The sequence below is a fragment of the Engystomops pustulosus genome, chromosome 8 (assembly GCF_040894005.1).
Source record: "Engystomops pustulosus chromosome 8, aEngPut4.maternal, whole genome shotgun sequence".
Taxonomy (NCBI): Eukaryota; Metazoa; Chordata; class Amphibia; order Anura; family Leptodactylidae; genus Engystomops; species Engystomops pustulosus.
Genome location: NC_092418.1, coordinates 19860683 through 19885683, shown reverse-complemented (window position 1 = coordinate 19885683; position 25001 = coordinate 19860683). Strand labels below are relative to the sequence as shown.

At 43.2% G+C, this 25001-nt stretch overlaps 1 protein-coding gene across 3 annotated transcripts in view; it reads left to right on the top strand.

The window, feature by feature from the left end:
- Positions 1 to 25001, top strand: part of ARHGAP17 (Rho GTPase activating protein 17) — a 57069-nt gene that overhangs the window by 11718 nt on the left and 20350 nt on the right. For all 3 annotated transcript variants that reach the window (XM_072120076.1, XM_072120074.1, XM_072120075.1), the window contains exon 2: positions 22237 to 22276. In XM_072120076.1, coding sequence (XP_071976177.1) covers positions 22237 to 22276 — 40 coding nt within the window. The remainder of the gene's footprint in view (positions 1 to 22236; positions 22277 to 25001) is intronic.

Below are 25001 nucleotides of genomic sequence, written 5' to 3'. Positions count from 1 at the left end.
AATTATTGATACTGGTTTTTATTTTTTCTACCATTTTCCAATAATAATAATAATTCCTTTATTTATAAAGCCCTCACAGACTAAGCAGCGCCACAGAGAACTTACCAAATTGGTCCCTGTCCCCAATGGGGCTCACAATCTAATCAACCTACCAGTATGTTTTGGAGTGTGGGAGGAAACCGGAGGAAACCCACGCAAACACGGAGAGAACATACAAACTCTTTGCAAATGTTGACCGTTGGACGTGACCCCAGGTCCCCGGCACTGCAAGGCTATAATGCTAACCACTGTGCTACTCTAATATACTTTCTGTATCAACTTCTCACAGTTTTCTCGATCACTGCTTGCTGTCATTGTATAGGAAGGTGGACAGCCTGCTATATCCCTGGTCATGTGATGTCACACAGGTGCACGGCTCGTGTATATTGGATAATTGTACAACTTTTCTAGTAATTACTTGCTGAAGGTGGAAAACCCCTTTAATTTCAATGGGTTCATGAGCAAAACTGTTTTTAATGGATCCGTGTGCAGCCTGTAGAGTCTATGGCAACATGAACAAGTCTGTATTTGCGGATCATTTTCGACAAAATGTTGCCCTTCAAGAGGTTGGGACAAGCTAATCACTATATTCACCAACATTCCCTTTTTTGTGGATCCACAAAAACTGAATGGATACAGACAACAGATTCTTGCAGATCTGCAAAAGAGCATAAGGCTGGCGAATATAGTCAGGACCTCTTGAAGGGTAACGTGGCTACAGATTACACATTGACGCACTGACCCGGGAACAGCACATGTTCGTGCACAGGTACTTTATATTGGACACTTGCAGTGCATTGTGGGATATATCCTTTCTCTCCGGTGAGTTACATGTAAGACGCCTGTGAAATGTCTTAAGGAGACTCCAGCGACCTCTGATTTCCAGGAACCTCAGCAGCTGGCGTCTTCATCAATGGAAAAAGATTGCAAATCATTAACAATAACTCGGCTTTCCCACGTATCTCATGTATAGTTTTCCGTTACTATGCTCTGGGCTCAGTTTATGATGGGCATGCTGGGAATTGTAGTGCTATAGTTGGCAAGCAGAGCCCTGGTCCTGCCTTTACTGCAGATCCTGGCTGCATTTCACTCACGCGGCTCGTGAACCCATCAGATGTTCCGGGGTTATAAAAATAACTCTGACGTTTAAAGGGCCTCAAAGTCTTGAGAATTTTTTTTTTTTTTTTATTGACCAATCTCGTACCCCTCCCACCAGACCATCCCATGAAACGTGTGTCTTTTGCTTCCTGAAGAATTTTTACATGAACTATTTTGCAGATTTTAAAGAATTAAATCAAAAAGTTAAGAAAGTTTTTTGAGAATGCATGTCAGACTGCAGATTTTACACCCCCCACCACTTCAAAACAGGAAATGGGGCTGAAAGTTTGAGAGCTGAGAACATATTTAGCATATTTTGCATCTGTTGGGGTTACTTCTCGGCTGGTTTCACGTTGGGTGGTTACATGAGATTGAAAGAACTTCTGTGCTATTGTACATGCGCTTGTATACTGGGGCCGGGGCAGGTTCTCTGCTGGGCAGCGGTGCGGCTATCCTGCTGCGCTGTACAGTGCTGGGACTGTGGATGAGATTTATACTGATTCTTCTAACATGATACATAAAAAACCTGCTGGAGATTTCCCCACAAATAGTAATGTAGAGGATAAAAGTCTAAACCGTGCAGTACTAGAATATTTTGGGTTATATATTTGGATTCTACAGCAACCCTTCTCACATGTGCCAGGCTTTCTATGCTGGCTTGTCTATTAGGGGCCTATTCAGAGAGCTGTTGTGCGTATTAGAGTAGTCACAGGTTTGCCACCACTGATACATACTATGGCACAGGTGGCACTCAAAGCCATCTCTGTGGCACCTAGGCCATGTTCCCAGCACAGGGTTCAGCAGACACCACTCATTGTCTCCTCCTGCAGTCCCAGGCTACCCAGGACATGCCATGTTCAGTGTTATTTTTGGCTTCATGGGACTGCTGGGGGAGTTAGGGAGTTATGAACAGGGCTCTATTATCATTGGAGCTGCTGCTACTCATTTCTTATTGCTCAGGGGACCCTGGAGGAAAGCTACAATAATAATCCAAATTTTTCATCCTCTTTTTTTTTTTTTTTTTTTGTATAACTGTATTGGTGTCCTAAGGATGCCAATACAATTGAAAGCTGTGACAAAGCAGAGAGAAATAAGTTAATGCTTAAATTGCAATTTTGGCAGTTTATGTGATGAAATAAGTTGATTTTTGTTGTGGTTTGGGCACTGGATCTCTAAAAGTCTCACCATGGCTGGTATATATGATTTCAGGCCTGACCCCATGCAGGTGAATGGGGCTCAGTTACTCTGTAAGTCAGTGGATTGATGGAGGTTGTCCAGGGCGTCTGCTGCCATTGGTTGGGTAATTCCCCCAGTAGACTGACCGACTTTTATCATTTCGATCTGCTGGGTCAACGCTCCAGTACTTCCAGCAGACTTCACAGGACAGTGGGCCGGCTGGCTTCGACTTAGATCTTTGGGTTTGGATGTGAACTCACAAGACATTATCGCTTAGTGATCGCTCTGTATTCTTTGTAGGTGCTTTCCATTTGGGTTGATGAACCCCTGAAAGCGGAACCCCACCACTCTTTATTCATTCACATACCCCTAAGGCAGTGATAGGGAACCTTTTAGCGGCTGAGTGCCCAAAAAGACACCCAAAACCCCCCTTATTTATCGCGTGGTACCAACCAAAAATTAAAGCAGTAACTTACTGCTTTCTGTTCTTCAACAATCATATTGGCCTCCTGAGGACAGCAGCACAGTAGAAAGATGGAAAACTTGCATAATTTTAGCTTCTTTCCAGTGTCACTCTGTAGACCTGTAGGGGCCAGCAGGAGGTCCTCCAAAGATAATTTGGTCATGTCTATTCATTCTCCCTCTTCCTACAGTCCCAAGTAGCGAAGTAAGTATCAAAATATGACTGTAAGCAGCATTTTCTAAGTTGCTTGGAAATGCAGGAAGATTCTTCAAGTCCTGTCTGGTGTGCTGGGGCGATGGCCCGGTGCCCAAAGCAAGGGCTCTGAGTGCCACCTCTGGCACCCGTGCCATAGGTTCGCCACCACTGCCCTAAGGGAACATAAACATAGGAAGTCGTCATTGTGGGTTACTTTCAGACTCTCTGGTGACTTTCCTCCTGCAATGTACAGTGCTAACAAAGTGGATTAGATTAAACTGTATCGTACTGCAGACTTGTATCCATTGGTCTTCAACCCATAATTGTGTCAATTTATGTTTCAGGCTTTCCTGTTATTAAAAACCTTGGCAATTTTTCAGATGTGCTGCAAAAACCCAATTGTGGGTGTAGCGGGCATCTTTTATGAAAGGTCTCTTCTGCATTTCCAGGAGTTGTCTCATGCAGATCTACTTTTATAGATAACTTCTAGTTTCCTGTATGAATGAAATTGTGGAATATTTCTCTTCCGATTCCATGATACAGTGGAAGTAAGCAGATCTCTACTGAGAACCAAATTCCATCATGGCTGATTCTTATCTTCCCCCATATCCATCATCAGAGCTGAGACCAGAGACCTTGTATGAAGGCCTCTTATAGCTCTGACCTTGTCGCTGTGCTGGTAGCTAATAGCCACACACTTGAACAACATGCTCATGAAGATGCATTGTGGATGTGAGCTACAGGTTTTTTTTTTTGATGACTACCACAGGTCTCCATGTATGGGCCTCGTACACATGGATGTGCTTACTTCTGCTCGGGCTACAAGTTATACAGGAGGTCCTGGCCCTGTTCCACCAGCAAATCTCTGTGTCTTATGGCAGGTCCAAGATGTAAAACCTTAGCACAAAAACAATAGAATTGGAGGAATTAATTCAATCTTTGAGGTGACGATGGTGCACGGTCCTGATCTGAGTTCTCTCTGTCAGTCTTGCCTGAAGTTTAATGTGTGTGTATATAAATGTATGTTTTACCTTTACTAATAATATGCGGCCGTGTTTCCTTTCCTGTAAAATCTGTAGTCTCCGTCTGTAATGTAAACCACATGGCAGTATACAGCTGACGTGTCCTTGGAAACCCCAATTTTCCCTATGGAAATCCAGACCTTAAGAGCAATTCCATATTAGGCTTTATGGTGTCCCTGCACTTAATGTATTTTCCATGTCCCTGAACAGAACTTCTTTTTTCTCTAGTAAATCTTACTGTCTTTTAGCCCTGCAGCGTATGGACTATGCAGCATTACAGGAATGTCAGCATCTCGGGGGTTATTAGCCCGGGGCTAAGGGCTGGGCATGGTTCAGTCTTATTATATTTATTTATGGAGAGGACATAAACTTCTGTGCTGTCATAGAAAGATTTAACACACCTTCGGTATTTGTTCAAGGTAACCTGGAGATCACCAAGCAAAGGAAAGGGATGTTTGGCCTTAATGTGATAGTTACAGTATTGTGAGAATATTGTAGCAGCCGTTCTCCTGACCTTCTGTCATCCCTGCCTGTTTTTAAGTATGTAGACTGCAGCCTGGGTTATGTAATCTTACCTAACACTGCTGTGCTCTCTGCGGCCAGTGTTCAGTACTGTCCCTGGAGAGTTGTGTAACCATACCTCACACTGCTGCACACTGTGCTCCCTGCAACCAGTGTTGGGTGCTGTCCCTTGGGAGTTGTGTAATCCTACCGCTGTGTATGCTGTTAGTAGCAACAGGATATATATTCCAGGATTGTAGAACCGGGGACTTGTCCTCACACTGCTGTGCTCTTACCTGATCCCCTGTATTTCCTCTCCGGAGTATCTTCATTATTGTATATTATAAAACTAAATGTAGTGTCTGTAATAAGTAATCTCTGCAAATTGCCGGAGGATTGAATCATGTTGTTTATCCGTATATTGCCCGGGACAGATTTCCTCCCATATTACTTATACAGAGGCCCGGGGTGGATCTGTCTATAGTGTCTCAGCTGTCAGGGGGCCAAGCAAGCAGAAGAGGAAGTGCAGCAGAAACTGATTTTATTCATTTCCTCATTCTTCATTTTCAACTTGTACTTTTTCCAAAATACTACAGGCTTACACATCTATGAGCAGATAATCTGGTGTCATCCCTCCTACCATACGCAAGGTGGTAAACCTAGCATCTGCAATACCTTTATCCCACCTTAGTCCAGTATGTCCTTGTACCCTGCATGCTGCGGTATGTTGGGATATGCATACTACTAGTTCTATGCGCGCTTATGATTTTCTCTTTATTGTGCTGGTGTAGAACTTTTGGGGTATTTTTGGAATGTTTATATTTCATACATTGTTCCTGGAGTTGTATAATTGGCTCATAAATTATACACAATTGTGTTTACCACGGATCATCATAAAATGACAAAACGGCTATTAAAAGCTGACTATTACCAGTAATTATTATCATTAGATTCCTAGTTTATGTGCAAGGCAATGACTGTGATCACCCCACATGACTGAACTGTGAATGTACCAGCAGGCATATTGTACTGAAGGGAATGTTTACTGCTGATATGATATATAAATTATGCTTGGGTTACATTTCCACCAGCAGAATAGTGAGTGCAGTTCTGGGGTATAATACAGGATGTAACTCAGGATCAGTACAGGATAAGTAATGTCATGTATGTACACAGTGACTGCACCAGCAGCAGAATAGTGAGTGCAGCTCTGGAGCATAATACAGGATGTAACTCAGGATCAGTACAGGATAAGTAATGTCATGTATGTACACGGTGACTGCACCAGCAGCAGAATAGTGAGTGCAGCTCTGGAGTATAATACAGGATGTAACTCGGGATCAGTACAGGATAGGTAATGTCATGTATGTACACAGTGACTGCACCAGCAGCAGAATAGTGAGTGCAGCTCTGGAGTATAAGACAGGATGTAACTCGGGATCAGTACAGGATAAGTAATGTCATGTATGTACACAGTGACTGCACCAGCAGCAGAATAGTGAGTGCAGCTCTGGAGCATAATACAGGATGTAACTCAGGATCAGTACAGGATAAGTAATGTCATGTATGTACACGGTGACTGCACCAGCAGCAGAATAGTGAGTGCAGCTCTGGAGTATAATACAGGATGTAACTCGGGATCAGTACAGGATAGGTAATGTCATGTATGTACACAGTGACTGCACCAGCAGCAGAATAGTGAGTGCAGCTCTGGAGTATAAGACAGGATGTAACTCGGGATCAGTACAGGATAAGTAATGTCATGTATGTACACAGTGACTGCACCAGCAGCAGAATAGTGAGTGCAGCTCTGGAGTATAATATAGGATGTAACTCGGGATCAGTACAGGATAAGTAATGTCATGTATGTACACAGTGACTGCACCAGCAGCAGAATAGTGAGTGCAGCTCTGGAGTATAATACAGGATGTAACTCAGGATCAGTACAGGATAAGTAATGTCATGTATGTACACAGTGACTGCACCAGCAGCAGAATAGTGAGTGCAGCTCTGGAGTATAATACAGGATGTAACTCAGGATCAGTACAGGATAAGTAATGTCATATATGTACACAGTGACTGCACCAGCAGCAGAATAGTGAGTGCAGCTCTGGAGTATAAGACAGGATGTAACTCGGGATCAGTACAGGATAAGTAATGTCATGTATGTGCACAGTGACTGCACTAGCAGCAGAATAGTGAGTGCAGCTCTGGGGTATAATACAGGATGTAACTCAGGATCAGTACAGGATAAGTAATGTCATGTATGTACACAGTGACTGCCCCAGTAGCAGAATAGTGAGTGCAGCTCTGGAGTATAATACAGGATGTAACTCAGGATCAGTACAGGATAAGTAATGTCATGTATGTACACAGTGACTGCACCAGCAGCAGAATAGTGAGTGCAGCTCTGGAGTATAAGACAGGATGTAACTTGGGATCAGTACAGGATAAGTAATGTCATGTATGTACACAGTGACTGCACCAGCAGCAGAATAGTGAGTGCAGCTCTGGAGTATAAGACAGGATGTAACTCGGGATCAGTACAGGATAAGTAATGTCATGTATGTGCACAGTGACTGCACTAGCAGCAGAATAGTGAGTGCAGCTCTGGGGTATAATACAGGATGTAACTCAGGATCAGTACAGGATAAGTAATGTCATGTATGTACACAGTGACTGCCCCAGTAGCAGAATAGTGAGTGCAGCTCTGGAGTATAATACAGGATGTAACTCAGGATCAGTACAGGATAAGTAATGTCATGTATGTACACAGTGACTGCACCAGCAGCAGAATAGTGAGTGCAGCTCTGGAGTATAAGACAGGATGTAACTCGGGATCAGTACAGGATAAGTAATGTCATGTATGTACACAGTGACTGCACCAGCAGCAGAATAGTGAGTGCAGCTCTGGAGTATAAGACAGGATGTAACTCGGGATCAGTACAGTACAGGATAATGTCATATGTTTTTTTATATGTATTTTCAGCTTTTAATATACAATGTTTAACTACAGGTTACATTGGATCTCTCCGCCATATGGTTACAAAGTTGTGTACTCTTGCCTCCCTCCTTGCTCTCATAAGATTTGCTTGGACTAGTTATCATAACCCATACAAAATTCTGCCTCGTGTTTTGTTTTACTATGAAGTGAAAGTACAGTCAGTGTGTAGGATATTGTATTGACAGCTATGAATTATTAATCAGGTGGATGATATCCTTCTACCATCCATAATATTAGCTCCAATCCTGCCGAGGAGGACAAGTCTGTCTGTCTGAGCCGGCTTTGTGTTTATCTACTCTATGTTGTAGTTCTGTTTTGACAGTCAGTGCGGGAATATCCTGCTTCCTTTTTTAATAATTCCTTGTGTCTAGATCAGGAAATGGCTGAAACTGATAAGTACAAAGTTACAACCTGAAAGATGAGACTGAATTCTTATTTTATGGCAACAGTTACATCCTTTAATTTTCTCCGAAAGCTGCTAATCATCGTATACATTTGTGTCTGCACTGTGGCCGACGTAAAACAAATTTCTGCACATAAATGGGTGTTCCAGTGCACAGTGGGACCGTGCAACACACTTATTACCGCAACTCAATGTTAAAGGTGCACCAAAAAAGTTGGTGCACTCTGCTGGGACAGTGCAGGGGCAGCAGATTCATGGAGAACGTGCAGGATATAAATCTGGCGCACCCTGTACACTTCACAGGCAAGCTGCACCTAGTTAAGTTTTCACTTCTTATGATAAATGTGGACCACCGTGTACATACATGCCATTACTTCTATAAACGTTTCCAAGAACAATCTTCAGAACTATGAATTCAGCTCTGGAGCTTAATTCGGGATGCCATTTCTGCACTTTTCTCGAGACAGAGATCTGCCGTATCCAACCCAAATCAAAACTGCAAGTCTGACCTCACCTGAATGCACACACCTCTTACATACTTTAAATGCAGTACAATGGTTCGGCATCCCTTAGGACAGGACAGGACTGGCACATTGTATTTGCTCGACTTTACCAGAATTATCATGTCTTGTTCATGAGTCATGTTCTTATTTGTGTCTGTGTAATAAGGAACATCCCTGCACGAGGATGAGGGCTGGCTGTCTCCTAAATGTACGTCTGTTTCCTTCCTGATTCCTGATAGGGATCTACTTTAAAGTCCCAAAAATAAGCTTTGTGTATGGTGAAGATTGTCTAAAACTGTATATCTTGGAGAATACCGATGCTTGGGACCTGCTACTATTGCAGAAAGGGTACAAGAGTTGTAAAAGTTTTAATAATGTATCACCATATACCAGTGTGTTTGACTACTTTATCTAGGGCTCAGTCATGAGCCATGACCATGCACACTGCAACCAGTGTTAGTTACTGTCCCTGGAGAGACGTGTGAGCAGATCACAGTGTGTTAGTAGCAGCAGGACTGTGAATTATGAAATTATGTTCAAAGATCCTGGTTATGGGGGACATGCCCTCACACTGCTGTACTCTTCATTGGCCTTCCAAAAGCCCTTCCTCTCTGCATTACACGACAGCTAAATGAACTAGCAGATTGGAGGAACTATGGAGTAGCTCAATACAGAGGACATCCCCCTCCAATGCTACAGTTCTGGAATATAAATTCATATTTTACAGTCCTGCTGCTCCTAACAATATACACAAATGTATGATTACATATCTCTCCAGGAACAATAACTAAGAGCTCACACAATTCGCTGCTGGATAATGGTCCCATTGAGGTCTTTGGCACCTGGTTGCGGTGCGGTGAGCGCATGGTGTCACACTGCAACTTCGCATGGATGGCCATTCATCTTTCAGTGGTGAGGGGTGAGGAACGCTCACTCTCCCTCCCTTCTTCTCTAAGTCCTGTATGGTCCAAGCAAGCACATGGCCATGTAAATAAGGCCAAACATTGTCTGCAGTTTGGTTATAACTACTGACATGTTCCCTTTAAGACAGAAGGCTCAGACCCAGGGCTGAAATGTCACAGACTGGAGACCAGGGATGCAACATTTCCCGAGACTGTATACATTTTATCAGCTGTATTTCTCCCCACGGATAGGAAGCCAGCACAGATTCATTATTGTCTCCGCCATAGAACAGAGCAAAAGCACAGAGAGTGATAGTATGTTACTGTTTATACTAAATGATATATTATTATGTTACATTTGTTAGCTGTATCAATTTTCAGCTTAGTGTTTGCTACATTTGCCGCCAGCCTAATCCCTGGTGAGGCCTGGACTCCAAGGGAATACACTTTACCGTCACTGATGCATTGTGTATGAGAGATTCTGCTTATATGTTCATTACACTGGATACATGGGAACTTCAGCTGTGAGCAGGTTTAAAGGGGTTTTTAAGGAATTTGTAGGTCACAGGACCCTGTTGGTGTTAAGTAAATGAAGTCATTGGGCTTGGCCTCTATTATGTGCCCCTTCAATTTCACTGAGCACCTTGTTATCCCTCGGGGAGGGGGGAGCGCAGAGGGAATATCACTCTCATTCATCTGCAACATATCCCAGGCTCCGTCCTAGATCTTAGTACACCAGAATAACTTTATTGCTGACATACCAGAAAATCTTAGTGAAGGGACTCCGACAGATACTAGTTAATGGCTCGTAGATGGTTTACATCACTCAGGCTCAATGATCTTATGAGAAGGAGGAAAGTGCAACGTACACTTGGCCGAGTGATCACTAATGTTAAAGGGACAGAGTTTAGCTAAGAATGCTAAAGTTTATTTGCTCTAAAATGTCCCATTTTGCCTTTGGATCAAAGAGCCTGTGACACTTCCCCTTTAATCTTTCCAGTAATTCTTCTACCGCAGGCACGATATATGGAATAAATACTCCCTATGGTTACATTAGTGCTCAATGATTGCTCCATATTTGTCCTGCCGCTCACCGTTTTAGTAGATAAATGGATTTTGTAGCTATTAAGCTAATGTCCTGTCAGTGCCTGGTGATGTGGCGCGGGGGTCTGTGGCCGATTATTCCGGGGGAAGTGCGCTGTCACGAGGAAAGTGGACATGAAATACAATATATTCAATATTCTGGAAAGGAAGAATATTATGTTTGGATGGATGTTATATTATTACCAGTTTTTTTTCTGTTAATGTTAATTGAGTGGTTAATGCGGAGAGGACTCGGGTAGCTGTTAGTCTGGATCAAGTTTTCAGATTTCACTTGGAAATTTAATACATTTTTAGGAAATTAACCCCCACCTATCCCTATATCCATGCTTTACCCCATAGCCCTAGAGGGGTTAGTCTCCTCCTTTGCTGTACTCTGCGCAACATGTACAGTTTGTTTTCTAAGACCAACACCTTCTGTACATACAATACAATATAGCAGGATCTAACTTCATAAAAGCTTCCAGGAGGAATCCACTGCAATTAAAGAGCCTCATATAAATTTTTCATTCAGTAAAGATAGGTGCACAATTATGCTGGGAAATGTACAATACATAACTCATTGTGTACTGATCCTGAGTTACATCCTGCATCCTACCCCAGAGCTGCACTCACTATTCTGCTGCTGGTGCAGTCACTGTGTACATGCATGACATTACTTATCCTGTACTGATCCTGAGTTACATCCTGTATTATACTCCAGAGCTGCACTCACTATTCTGCTGCTGGTGCAGTCACTGTGTACATACATGACATTACTTATCCTGTACTGATCCTGAGTTACATCCTGTATTACACTCCAGAGCTGCACTCACTATTCTGCTGCTGGTGCAGTCACTGTGTACATACATGACATTACTTATCCTGTACTAGTCCTGAGTTACATCCTGTATTATACCCCAGAGCTGCACTCACTATTCTGCTGCTGGTGCAGTCACTGTGTACATACATGACATTACTTATCCTGTACTGATCCTGAGTTACATCCTGTATTATACCCCAGAGCTGCACTCACTATTCTGCTGCTGGTGCAGTCACTGTGTACATACATGACATTACTTATCCTGTACTGATCCTGAGTTACATCCTGTATTATACCCCAGATCTGCACTCACTATTCTGCTGCTGGTGCAGTCACCGTGTGCATAGATGACATTACTTATCCTGTACTGATCCTGAGTTACATCCTGCATTATACTCCAGAGCTGCACTCACTATTCTGCTGCTGGTGCAGTCACTGTGTACATACATGACATTACTTATCCTGTACTGATCCTGAGTTACATCCTGTATTATACCCCAGAGCTGCACTCACTATTCTGCTGCTGGTGCAGTCACTGTGCTGTCTTCTGCACTACATCCTGGCAGGGTACTGAATGTACATGAGCAGATTTGGAGGTGTCACTTGCTGTTTTTACCTTTGGGTTTCTAAGCAACCTCCTGATCCAAGCTGCTACATAGTAAACTGCTGGGCGAGTAAGTTTGTTGTTCAGGACGGCTGAAGGACAGAGGGAGAGTCAATTATTAATCGGAGCCTTCCATTTACATTTTGTCATGTGTGAACCTTACTTCTCCAGATTATGGTCTGACTGTTCATTTTGTACCTAATATGATGACAGAGTATTGAAAGTGGGTTTTAAGGGGGTGGTCCAGGGTTATAAAATCAGCCCTTCACCTCTATTTTGAGAAACGACCCCCTCACAGACACACAAACAGGGCAGGTTTTTATTAAAACTATAGCTATAATGAGGGGCTTGGCACAACCCTGTGATGTCATGTGCCTGTGCTCACTATGCCCATCCCTGGCACTTCACTGATTGTTTCATGCATATAGATGTGCCCAGCGGGGGATCGGCTCTCTGATCATATATGCAATGAATGTCATCACTTCAGATCTACCTGGACTGCGAGCTGCAGGGGGAACCATGGACTGGTACATTTTATACTACACTGTCCCCCATTTATGAAAAAACCCTTGAAATTGCATTAAGGTACAATACCGCCCTCAAACTATGAATAGGTGTGGCGCTGTTTTCGGAAGGAAGTATCAATGATTTTCCAATCCTGAACAGATAAGCAGAGGCATGAAGGTGGGGGATGTTTGGGGACTGATGTAATGGGGATTGTGTCCCCATGTTTCCTGATTGCAGTCATTCCTTCCAGGTCATGGAGTAGTGTTTGGGTTCCCACCTCTCCTGGCACGCGCTGCCGCTGCTTTTCCTTTCTCTCTGATATGTGTAAGTATTGACAGAGCGGCAGGGATCTTACACCAGAGCACGGCCCGTGAATAATGACTCCTCTCTGCCGGCCTGGGGTAAAAAGCAGCAGCTATATTTAGCAGGTCCCTCCAGGGCCTGATCATAGGAATGATGGCTGCGAGCCTGAATCCCGGCACATTACGTACAGGGGCGCGGGTGTGCCTCCTAACAGCGGTTCTTCCAAACAAAAACATTACAACTTCTGTCCTATTAACCCCTACCATGCTGGAAATGTTTACTCACTGTCTTCCGGACCAGGGGAACTGACATGTAAGGGTATGTCCCATGATGCACTCCAAATAAGCAAGCAAATCCGGCGCAGACACCTGTTAAATACATGTCACAGCTACGCAAACCCGAAAACGTTGGAAAGTCCGAAAGTTTGTGCACGGAACCTTTAGGTGCTTTTTCCTTGGTTACAAGAAACTAAGCGGCTATTCTTGGGGTGGGTTAACTGTTTGAAATCTACGCCATACAGTGAGCTTGCCAAAAGTGGTGTCCTTGTTACGTGACTGGGTTTCAAGCTGCAATACCGAGCGCAGCCACTATTACTATGTATGGCAGCGTGCTTGCTGTTGTGAGCATGCGTGCACAAGGATTAAAGATGTATCCCATTATACCAGTTTTAGAGCCTCCCCGGGGGGCACCAGATATTCCCAGACTGAACACAGAAGCGCAATAAAGTGCAAATACAGGCGGTCCCCTACTTAAGAACACTCGACTTACATACGACCCCTAGTTACAAAGGGACCTCTGGATATTGGTAATGTATTGTACTTTAGCCTTAAGATACAATAATCAGCTGTAACAGCTATCACAGGTATCTGTAATGAAGCTTTATTGTTAATCTTGGTTCTTATGAGAACCTAACATTTTTAAAATCCAATTGTCACAGAGACCAAAAAAGTTCTGTCTGGGGGTTACAATGATAAAATATACAGTTCTGACTTACATACAAATTCAACTTAAGAACAAACCTAGAGACCCTATCTTGTATGTAACCCGGGGACTGCCTGTATGGTTCTTTTCTTTTCTCCTTTTTTTTTTTTTTGTTCCACATTTCCTTTACGGACTAAGAAAGACCCCACCAGACAAAATAAGGAAACGGAGAAAACCTCTTTTAAAAGTCGTAGAAACGGTAGAGGGCACAGAGGATGATGTCGGTCTTAACCCTAAAGGGCTGATAATATGTACCAAATTTGCACATGTAAACCCTCCCCTGAATAGCACGCAAGTTATTAATTGGCCTGGGTAGCCTCTTCCTCCCAGCTGTTAAGAACTACAAGTCCCAAAAATGTTTTGGCTGGGATGACGTCACCTGACCACACCGCATACATAAACATACAGATGTAGCAGAGCTCAGTGTGTCTTATGTTAGGTAAAGCAGGTATCTTGCTTCATCCGTACACAAATCTGGTCTTCTATAAAATGAGGGAGATTTTTCCTGACATTGGTGTAGATTATACGCCCTGTGCCCTCACATCCCAGAACACATCGCTGTGCCACGGTCATGTGATCCAAGTGGGGCAATTCGGATAATTGTGCACAGGAATATGTGTAAGTGCCAAGGACCCAGGTTTTTGGTTGATTTAAATTTGCAATCTAAACACTTTGGTGAAGTGGAAGGGGGTGACCAGTTTTGTGGTCTTCTGTTTTTATTTTAACAGATAACAGGGCTCTGTTCACACTGGAAGGTTATCTATTGGAAAGTTCCTGATGGACCAGGAGTCATCTTATCTTTCCATCCCCGGGACATCCTATCCATCACTGCTCACCAGCATCTTGCTCTGCTGTACCCCCAAATGAATTGAGCAGCTGCCCCTCTGCGTCTATAGCTCACATCTGCGTTCTATGTAAAATCAAATGTGTCTGAGGGCGACTGGACCCTCATAGGGGCTCAAACCATCGCAATGGGGGGGGGGAGCAGCTATGGCCCTCCTGGTGTCTGCACTGGTGTGGACTGATTTCTTTCCTCTTCCTCTTTAATGTGTGGAAAGGAGAACTGAGATTCCTTACATGGGCTAATTAATATTTTTAGCCTGCAGTTTTGAGGTATTTTGTGTCTCTTTTGTTACTTCACATCACTTGTGTATGTAATGTCCGGGGGACAAGGATCTTGTATCTTATGGTACTGATTGATCAGTAAGGATAAACCATCAATATCTATGACATGAACCAATGTGATACAATACAGTTCTTCCAAGTCTCAAATATACAATGGGTCACGTTGGACACCCCCATAGGGCTCTCCAGGGCTTATTCAGTGTAACTTACAGAAAGCCATCGTGCCTTTGCTTAAAATCTCCTGTCTTACATTGTTCATGTGTAATGATGAATTACAATTTATCAACATTTCCGAAATTCTTTCTTGTACGTTAATGGAAACATTGTTTCTTTCTCGCTGATAATGCTGCAATTTGTTACAATGTGTCGTCCCAGTGAAAAATCTCCTAGTTAAAGGCTCCAGAAACCAGTCTGCAGTACTATTAACACCACACTGACACATTGTAACAAATTATTTTAACAATCGCAGCCGTGGGATTGTTGTAATATTGCCTACCTCCATTGCTAGAAGTTCGCTAAAGCTTATTAATCCAGTCTGGAAATTTCCTACACCGGTAATGAGTGTGCCCTCACCTAGGCAATTATGGGTAGTGATGCTGTGTATAGTTTACCCACTGGGTAATCCAGACCTGAGGGACCTGGTATTTCCTTAAGGGTTACGTTATTCTTGTTTCCTGTTAACTCTCTGCCTCCCAAATTGTGACTCAGACTACTGCAGCCCAGACCTCATCGACTGCCAACTGGGTCACCCGGCTGTAGGATATCCTAGCCACAAGTCTTCTATTACTCTGCAACTCTCAATGTGTAGGTTTGTTCATCCTGAGCCCTCTGATTCAGGAATAGTGTTGCTCTTTTACTATGTACATCTATGACCACCACAGGGGGGGGGGGGTCACGCTTGTTTACCACTGCTAACGTCACACGTGACATGTTTTTCATGATCCCTGGGGGTCTCGGTGAGGGAATCCTCCCATCGCTTATGATGGAATTTTGTTTTTGGGAAACGTTCTCACACACCCATGACTAATGGTGGCCGTATCTCTCGTGCCAGGGTAACCTTTTTATACTGGAAAATATGAAGTGGGGAAAAGTTAGGATTTCTGTTTGTTGAGGACGTCTTCATGGTTACAGACGGGATCTGCGATCTGGTGTGAAGGAGGGTTTAATATCTCCACCCCTTGTGTCAACACATACACGAAAACAGAGGCGTGTGAGCGTGATGAGCTGAATGTATAGGGCAGGGGTGTTAGCCCTACCCCCCTGTGGTCCATACGCCTTACCCACTATTGCTAGTGACCCAGACCCCGCTCCTTGTTTCTTTTCCTATGTCCCATTTCCCCCCCAAAAAAGGCAACAATTTTCCCCGGCTGGATGTTAAAACTTTTTATTTATTTTTTAGCCTCTAAAAGCCTCTATAACTCGCCGTGCGCTGACCGCCCAACGTCCTGATATTTTCCGGCGCTCATTAGTCCCTCTGCGGAGATATAAATTATTAAATAGGATTTCTATGCCATTACAGCAAGAAGAACGTACATTAGAGACCTTCCTTAAGTATTAAGAAGTTGCCTAGACTGACTTCAAGGCACTTTTGCAAAAAATGTAATTTTACGGGAAATTTGTTGTCCGTGAAAAATAGCTTTTTATACGTTGTTCAAGATCAAGAATGTACAGCCATACGGTGTGGTATAGGACTTCAATGCTAAAAGTTACTGCTTTGTTTATAGTGAAAATTTGTAAGATCTCTGCTTGTTGTCAGGATGGGGACAAATACTTATACCCTGATCTGACAGAGATGGACTTAAAGAGAACCCGTCATGCAAAATAACCCCCCTAAACTAAATATATTTTCATAAACTGCCATTAGAGAGCATTGCCTCTATCCCTTCATTGTCCCTCTACATGCCTGTAAACCTAAGCAATGAGGTCCTAAAGCTGTATGAAAATGACCTGTGAAATGTCCAATGAAGCATTAGCATATTCAAGCTGTCCACCTTATTCATGAGTGGGAGGCACAGCCACACCCCCAGTGCATGACTGACAGCCTGTATAATGATGTGAGGCTGTATAATGATGTGCTTCCTGGTGCTGGTGGCCACACCCCCAGTGCATGACTGACAGCCTGTATAATGATGTGCTTCCTGGTGCTGGTGGCCACGCCCCCTGCAGCCTGTGTGTGCATGTGTGTGTGTGTGTGTGTAGGAGAGATACAGCAGCTCCAGGCAGCCATGTCACAGCAGAACATGTCAGATTCATGTGTAGCTGATGTCTGTGTCTCTCACCTGTATATTAGGAGGATGCAGCATGTCAGCAGATGCAGCACACACACTAGCCATGCTTTACTATACATTACACACAGACATGAGCAGGGGGAGGGGTAACAGGGGTGACATCACTGACCATGTGACCAGCCTCATTTACATAATAAAGAATAGATGATTTTACAATGAATAATGTATGAAATAACTAGATAAAGGCTGGGATGGGATCCTTGTGAGCTGCTCCAACAGGTAGAGGTGACAGGATAAGTGACACAGACCTGATGACAGGTGTCCTTTAACCCCCTGCGAAACGCTTCAGAATTCACCTTCTGCAGTGTATGCCATTCTAAGGGACTGTTCACATCTCAGTTTTTTGCTGCAGTTATTGTGAGGCCAAATTGGGGTAGACCTCACTCCCTCTCTATGCCGGTATTTTTTGCCCCCCACTATCTTTTGCCACCTTCCTGTTTGTCCCTGAGTTTCAACCTCATTCTTTGGGTACATTTGCAGCGATTAATAAGCAGAGATTACACCTCCGCTCAAATGATGCTTTGTCACATTAAGTGGATTATGGGATTATATCATGGGAAAAATCTCAGCCGACAAAAACGGTCCACTGCAGAAAAATAAAGGGCTACATAGCTGGGTGTCATATAGGAACAAACAAACATTTTGCCGAGCACAGCGCCGTGTGCTAAATAGTGGTTGTACTTGGTATTGCAGTTCATTCCATTAACATGTGGAAACAGCCCCCTCCTAAACTGATATTTATCATCTATAAATGATCAATACAACATTTCTGAGCGCCCCTGTAAGCAAAGTTCACATACATTTTGTACAAACCATCTGAAGGATAAATTTACCTGTAATGTATGGGGTAAAGGTTGCTAATTTTTGTGCAATTTCTTGTGTGGTGGCTGGGTAAAGACTGTAAAATTTTCTGCAAATAAATACAATCTGGATGAATTTTAAATTTAGGCCGAATGTTTTGTGGTTTGCTCGGACAGACATTCCCAACGTGGGTGGATATTACAATATTTGTCACGCAAGTCCTAGGCCACGACATAACCCCAGGCCACGTCTCGGGGAGACCTCCGAGGAAAGGTGATAGAGTCTGAGGAAGGGAAACCTTCTACTTCCTCTTCCCCACCCCCGTTCTTGTGTCTCGCTATGTTGTTTCCAGTAAGTGTCCAGGCCGTACCCTCTTTATCGTGGAGATTTGGTCGTGCACAGAAGTAAGAAGGCGAACTTGACATTAAACAGGAAACGAGAAGTAAAACAATCCGTCCGTGCGACTATTTTGGAATTTTTTTCTTGAGAGTCCTGAAGACGCATGATGCGGGTCTCAGCATTTCCCACCACTTATTTCCTTGTTTCTTTTTTTATTTTTGCTTCTTATTTTCTCATCTTATATGCTCTCGGTTCAGATCGTTCTGTGGTGACAGCCATTTGTACTGTATGGTAAGGGAGAGTCTGGAAGAACCGGTATTGGCATCTTAAGTGAGATTGGAGCGGGTCCCTGCACCCTCCTGTCCTCAGGAAACCGCCAAGGTCACAGCCAAGTGTCGGCGTCCGGATTCTGTCTGCAGATTGCAAGGAAGAAATTATGAGTGGACTTGAGCATAAAATAGAAAAAGTACATGATAATGGACGCCATCGGATCCCACTAAATATCTCTCTCTATCTCTACCTCTGCTCAATATCCTCCCAATCGGGCCTCATGAGGATCAGCGATTGCAGCTTTTAAAGAAATCTACCATCAAAGTATGATAAACCACGGGCATCTACTCCTAGATCCGGGCACTGTGACTGTGATAATCTTCTTATATTTATCTATAGCCTTCTTCCTTCTAAAATCAATTTTTATAATTGTTAATGAGACAGAAGGGCTCGGGGGGGGGGGGGGGGCGTTACCAGAACCCCTCCATGGCATAGCTTCACAGGCTGTTCACTCTTTCCCTCTGCTCCCTCACTACTTACCCCACACCCCCTGCCTGTTCTACCCTCTGCTCCTGCTCAGTGTAACAGCCTGTGAAGCTACAGCACATGGGAGCTCTAGTAAAACCTTCAGGAACCCTTGTAGCTCATTAGCATAATTTTAATCATTGAATTTAAAAGAAAGGAAGCCACGGATATCAAATATAAGACGATTGCCACCATCATGGTGTCTGGATCTATTAAAGGAAACCTACCATTTCAAATGGTCGGTGTAAGCTGTAAACACCGAGCACCAGCTCAGGGTGAGCTGGTGCTGGTGTTTAGTTTCGTCAGTGTTATAAACCGCGGTATCACGGTTTTAACACTTTTTAAACTTTATAGCAGAAGCTGCTTCGGCGCTGCGCGCGCAACGCCTGCGGTATTTCCTATGTAGGTGCGCGCGCAGCGCCGAAGCAGTTTCTGTTATAAAGTTTAAAAAGTGTTAAAACCGCGATACCACGGTTTATAACACTAACGAAACTAAGCACCGGCACCAGCTCACCCTGAGCTGGTGCTCGGTGTTTACAGCTTACACCGACGATCTGAAATGGTAGGTTTCCTTTAAGTAATGTCCCTGGTTTATCATGATGGATTTGGATGGTAGATTTCCTTCAAGTAATCTCAAGGATCTGTCTCTGCTTACACTATTCCACATTTGGCAGAGCCCCTCCTATACCTACGCCTCTCTATGATTGGAGTCTCCCTCTTCTTGGTTACCATCTGCATCCACCATGATAAAGTTAGTAAACTTTATGACAATTTGCGTTTCCTTATCAAGTCTTCCAAAGCGATAAGCAATGTATTTCTTGGCAACAAGTGTCTCGAGTATCTGCAGAGGTCACGGTGTCATTGTGTGGATGTGTAAATGTTGTGTATATACATTGTATTATGTGTGTGTGTATGGCTGTAGATTCCTGAACACGTCACATTGTATACATTACATACACACTGGTATCTTATCAGCGGGCAGGGGTCCTCCTCCTGCAATTCCCACCTCCTGTCCTCAATCCACTGACTGCAATGTTCACTGAAATGTTGTCAGACCCTTCAACTTTTGCTGCAATTGTCTGTATAGAAATTGAAATGTGGAGGAGTTTTCTATCATAAGGCAGATTATCTTTCCTTGGAGGGAAGTCCTGTTTCACATGTACGGTTAACATGAGGCGACTCCACCGGTTATAAAACTTTATAGCTCATTGCCAGCCATACCAGTGTAACTTTGTTAGATGTGCAAAGGTCAGCGAGAAATAGAGATGTCACTGCTTCTTTATTGGATGGAAAGCTAAGCCTGGAATACCGCTGTACGCTGTAGTGTTCGGCGCTGTGCTCAGCACTTCAGTGTTTCTTGAAATTCTGATATTAACCAGCAGAGGTGCTGAATGTTGGACCCGGCCAATCTGATATTTATTATTGGTTGGGGATTGTTGAAATAAATTGTGGAATACCCCTTTAAATGTAAAAAAACATGACTCCTTGTTGTGCCTGTATCTTCACATCTACAGATTCTTCTAAGACAAACACAACAATGTCTCAGCTCCTGACACCGGAATTACAATCTGTCAGCCTGCGGCTATCGGGGCAGGCTAGGAGTTGTAGAGGCCCCAGGCTAGAGACCACTGGTGTAGGATAATATTTGGGGTTTAGCAACTAAGAATGTATCTGACAAGTCTACAGATCGGGTGCGAGTCGCTGGCATTTAGGGTGCCACACACACACAGGGCGTTCTTGGACCGTTTTTTTACGGACTGAAAACGCATGCGTTTTCAGTCCTTTAAATGGTCCAAGAACGACCGGTGTGTCAGCACCATTACTTGTGTTGCCAATCTCTTAGGGGATAATATTCAATCTGGTGATGTACCCATATGATAATGCAGACACAGGGGTCCTGAAACTGATATGGGGTGGAGGGTGGGGTGCAAAATCTTTTAGATGCCACAGCCAGTGGTGACTCTGGCATCTGAGAAGTTACACAAAAGGAAGATGTTGTCTTGAATGGATACAATGTAACTAGCCTTCAAGTAGTATCCAGTGTTATCCCTGCATGTAACCCATCCACTGACAACAATCACAGATCTGGAAATCCCATTAGAAAGTTGCAGAACTTCTCATTACACAAGTTTTTCATGGTTTACTCCTCCGTTTCCACAGCAGGTCCCTGGAAGATGTGACAGGTTTCCAGTATAAGGCGGGTGGAGGAAGAGGAGATGTTTTACTACTGAGTCATGTAACCTGGGGGGGAGGGAACATGCACTTCTCTAGTAGTAATAAACTTTTACACATGGTACATGTGAGGCCGTATACAATGTAAACATGTGCAGAACTCTCCATACAGTGTGATGGAGAAATGTCACCTCCATTGCTGTAAGCACAGACCGGCTATATCTGTGCACAAGGCATGGGGCTTTGTCAGATCTGGGGCGGCCTTAGGTTACAGCTGATCAATGGTGTGATCTGTATATAGTCCTAGGGACCCAGTAGAGTGTCCCTTATATGTGCTTTATAGTCCCATCTATACATTGTGAGAGCATTTAGAGCCCTGCAATGTTTGTCATCCCTCCTGCTTGTGTGCTAAGGTTTGGGTCTGGACTTGTCCCAGAAGCCTCCTGCTGATTGCCATAGATTCCTCCATTGTTCTGTGCGGCAGAAGGGATTCGGGCCGGAGCTGAGCATGAGAACCGCTCCCGTGTCACACATGACAGGGTCACCAGACGCCCTCTCTTATACTCCAATGAAAAGTTTATTGACCTGGCTCATACATAATGAATATATGACAGAAACCTTATACCTGCGTGTGTGCAAAATATGCTCTACAGCGCCCCCTCAGGCCTGAAACCCGTCCCAGGGACCCATAAACCCGGATCACAATCCTATGGGCAAACTTCTCACATATGAAGAGATTGCATTTTTTTTTGCCGTGACTATTTATGATTGTTTCTGTCCTGTGAGAAGTTTCTGTAATGACATTGAAGAATAGAGGGAATGGCTTAAATAACAATTCCGGGGAATAATTGATATAAGCTCTGGTTATAATGGTTCTATTCGGCGTCTGGCCCGTGCAGCTGGATACAAGGCCGCGTCGTCCCGTGAGAAGCTGCGCCGTTTACATGTAGATGTTTACATGAGATGCGACATGGAGACCGATTACCCTGTAAACATTTAGACTGTATATGTCACCGTATAGCACGCAGTGTACAATGGCCGCTAGTGATACGTCTGGCTTGTTATCTGCCCGGCACTGACAGGTGGCTTTTCTCTCTCCTTTTTTTTTTCAGAGCGGAAAAGACAGAAGTTTTAAGCGATGACCTTCTAAACGTAAGTAACCCGAGTGCTGACCCCTCACCTGCGCTCGATGACGCCACCCCCTGGCAGTTCCCAGCAACTGTGTTATGTGAATGGAGAGGGGAGAGCGGTGTCCTTATGTGCTGACAACTTTTACTACAACTTTTATCCATTAATAAGGTTAATAATAAATTGCCTGCTGCTGTTTTCACAAAGTGAAGGCTTCAGGATTCAGTAATCGGCCTCCCGCCCTCTACAACAAGCACAAAGAAGTGTTACTTTAACCCCTTTCACGACTGATGAGGCTTTTACTTGGTTGTATAGTTGTATTAATTAACACGTTTCTTTGGTTTTTAGAATGAGCAAAGGACAAAAAAATACTAATATGTTTCTTTGTCTTGAACAAAATGTGTGTGGTGTCAGTCTCCCTTCCCCAGGTTCAGCTACAAATGCAGAGGGTGCATGTACTAGTGCACACTGTAAGCCCTATCTTCCTGTAGCTCCCTTCCATTCTGCCTTTAGCTGACTGGCTGGACGGGGGTTACACTTAAAACACCCACATGTTCAAAATACCACAGTTCTGGTGTCATTTTAAAGAGAATCTATTGATTGTGTATGTGCGTGCCACAAAACCAGCGGTATCCACTGGATCTATGACGGTAGGAATGGGAAAATTTTAAATTTGCATTTCTAACTTCAATACTCGATAGTTTTTATACTGATACACAATTCTACTCTTTAAAATGGCACCAGAACTGTGTTTCTAGGTGTCACTGGTCAGAAGATATATCTGTTATGAAGTGTAGCATGGTATATATACACATGCTATCTGCACAGGGCACATGTAATCACAACGTATAAAGCCATTTAATACGGCAGTCGTGAAGGTGTTAAAGGGGTTTTCCAGGATTGTACAGTGAAGCTTTTGGATATCTCCTCTCTGCACCTTTACCTTCTGTGTCACTTTGGCTTTCATCGTGTTTTTGCGCACAGGTCTCCATCACCCTTGTTGTTTTTGGGAAGCTTTTTTTTAATGAACACTTTCCAGACTGGTGACAAACAGGAGCCGAGAGAAGCGGAGAACAATCGTCTGGCTTTCCTACAATTCAGGCAGCGGGCAGGGTGTGGGGCTGTCCCGGCTGAATCATTGCCACAGTTTGGCTGCTGTCACTATTGTTTACAACCCGCTCAAAATTTTTGCATTTCTTTTTCTACTAACTTTTTCATACTTCATTAGTCTTGTTCTAACAATCCCAAAAGAGAGGGTTCTGCCAACTCTTCATTATTTTCATTGTGTAAACTGCAGAGGAGGAGTCACAAGCAAAAGTAATAAACTACAGGCAGTCCCCGGGTTACATACAAGATAGGGTCCAGAGGTTTGTTCTTAAGTTGAATTTGTATGTAAGTCGAAACTATATTTTATAATTGTAGATCCAGACAAAAAAAATTGTAGCCCCAGTGATAATTGGAGTTTAAACATTTTTTGCTGTAATGGGACCAAGGATTATCAATAAAGCTTCATTCCAGACACATTACAGCTGATCATTGCAGTCTGGGACTATAGTAACATTCAGAAAGCTTCACCAGAGGTCAGAGGGGTCTGTCTGTAACTATGGGTTGTCTGTAAGTCGGGTGTCCTTAAGTAGGGGACCGCCTGTATAGCTTTTAAAAACAAGTTGTCTGGTGTTGTGCCCATTCAGAAGTATGACCAGCTATTATATAACACTATATAGTATACTATAATAATGCCCCCTATGTACAAGAATATAACTACTATAATAATGCCCCCTATGTACAAGAATATAACTACTATAATACTGCCCCCTATGTACAAGAATAGAACTACTATAATACTGCCCCTATGTACAAGAATAGAACTACTATAATACTGCCCCCTATGTACAGGAATATAACTACTATAATACTGCCCCCTATGTACAAGAATATAATTACTATAATACTGCCCCCTATGTACAAGAATAGAACTACTATAATACTGCCCCCTATGTACAAGAATATAACTACTATAATACTGCCCCTATGTACAGGAATATAACTACTATAATACTGCCCCCTATGTACAGGAATATAACTACTATAATACTGCCCCCTATGTACAGGACTATAACTACTATAATAATGCCCCCTATGTACAGGAATATAACTACTATAATACTGCCCCCTATGTACAAGAATATAACTACTATAATACTGCCCCCTATGTACAGGAATATAACTACTATAATACTGCCCCCTATGTACAGGAATATAACTACTATAATACTGCCCCCTATGTACAAGAATATAACTACTATAATACTGCCCCCTATGTACAAGAATATAACTACTATAATACTGCCCCCTATGTACAAGAATATAACTACTATAATACTGCCCCCTATGTACAGGAATATAACTACTATAATACTGCCCCCTATGTACAAGAATATAACTACTATAATACTGCCCCCTATGTACAAGAATATAACTACTATAATACTGCCCCTATGTACAAGAATAGAACTACTATAATACTGCCCCCTATGTACAAGAATAGAACTACTATAATACTGCCCCCTATGTACAAGAATAGAACTACTATAATACTGCCCCCTATGTACAAGAATAGAACTACTATAATACTGCCCCCTATGTACAGGAATATAACTACTATAATACTGCCCCCTATGTACAAGAATATAACTACTATAATACTGCCCCCTATGTACAAGAATATAACTACTATAATACTGCCCCC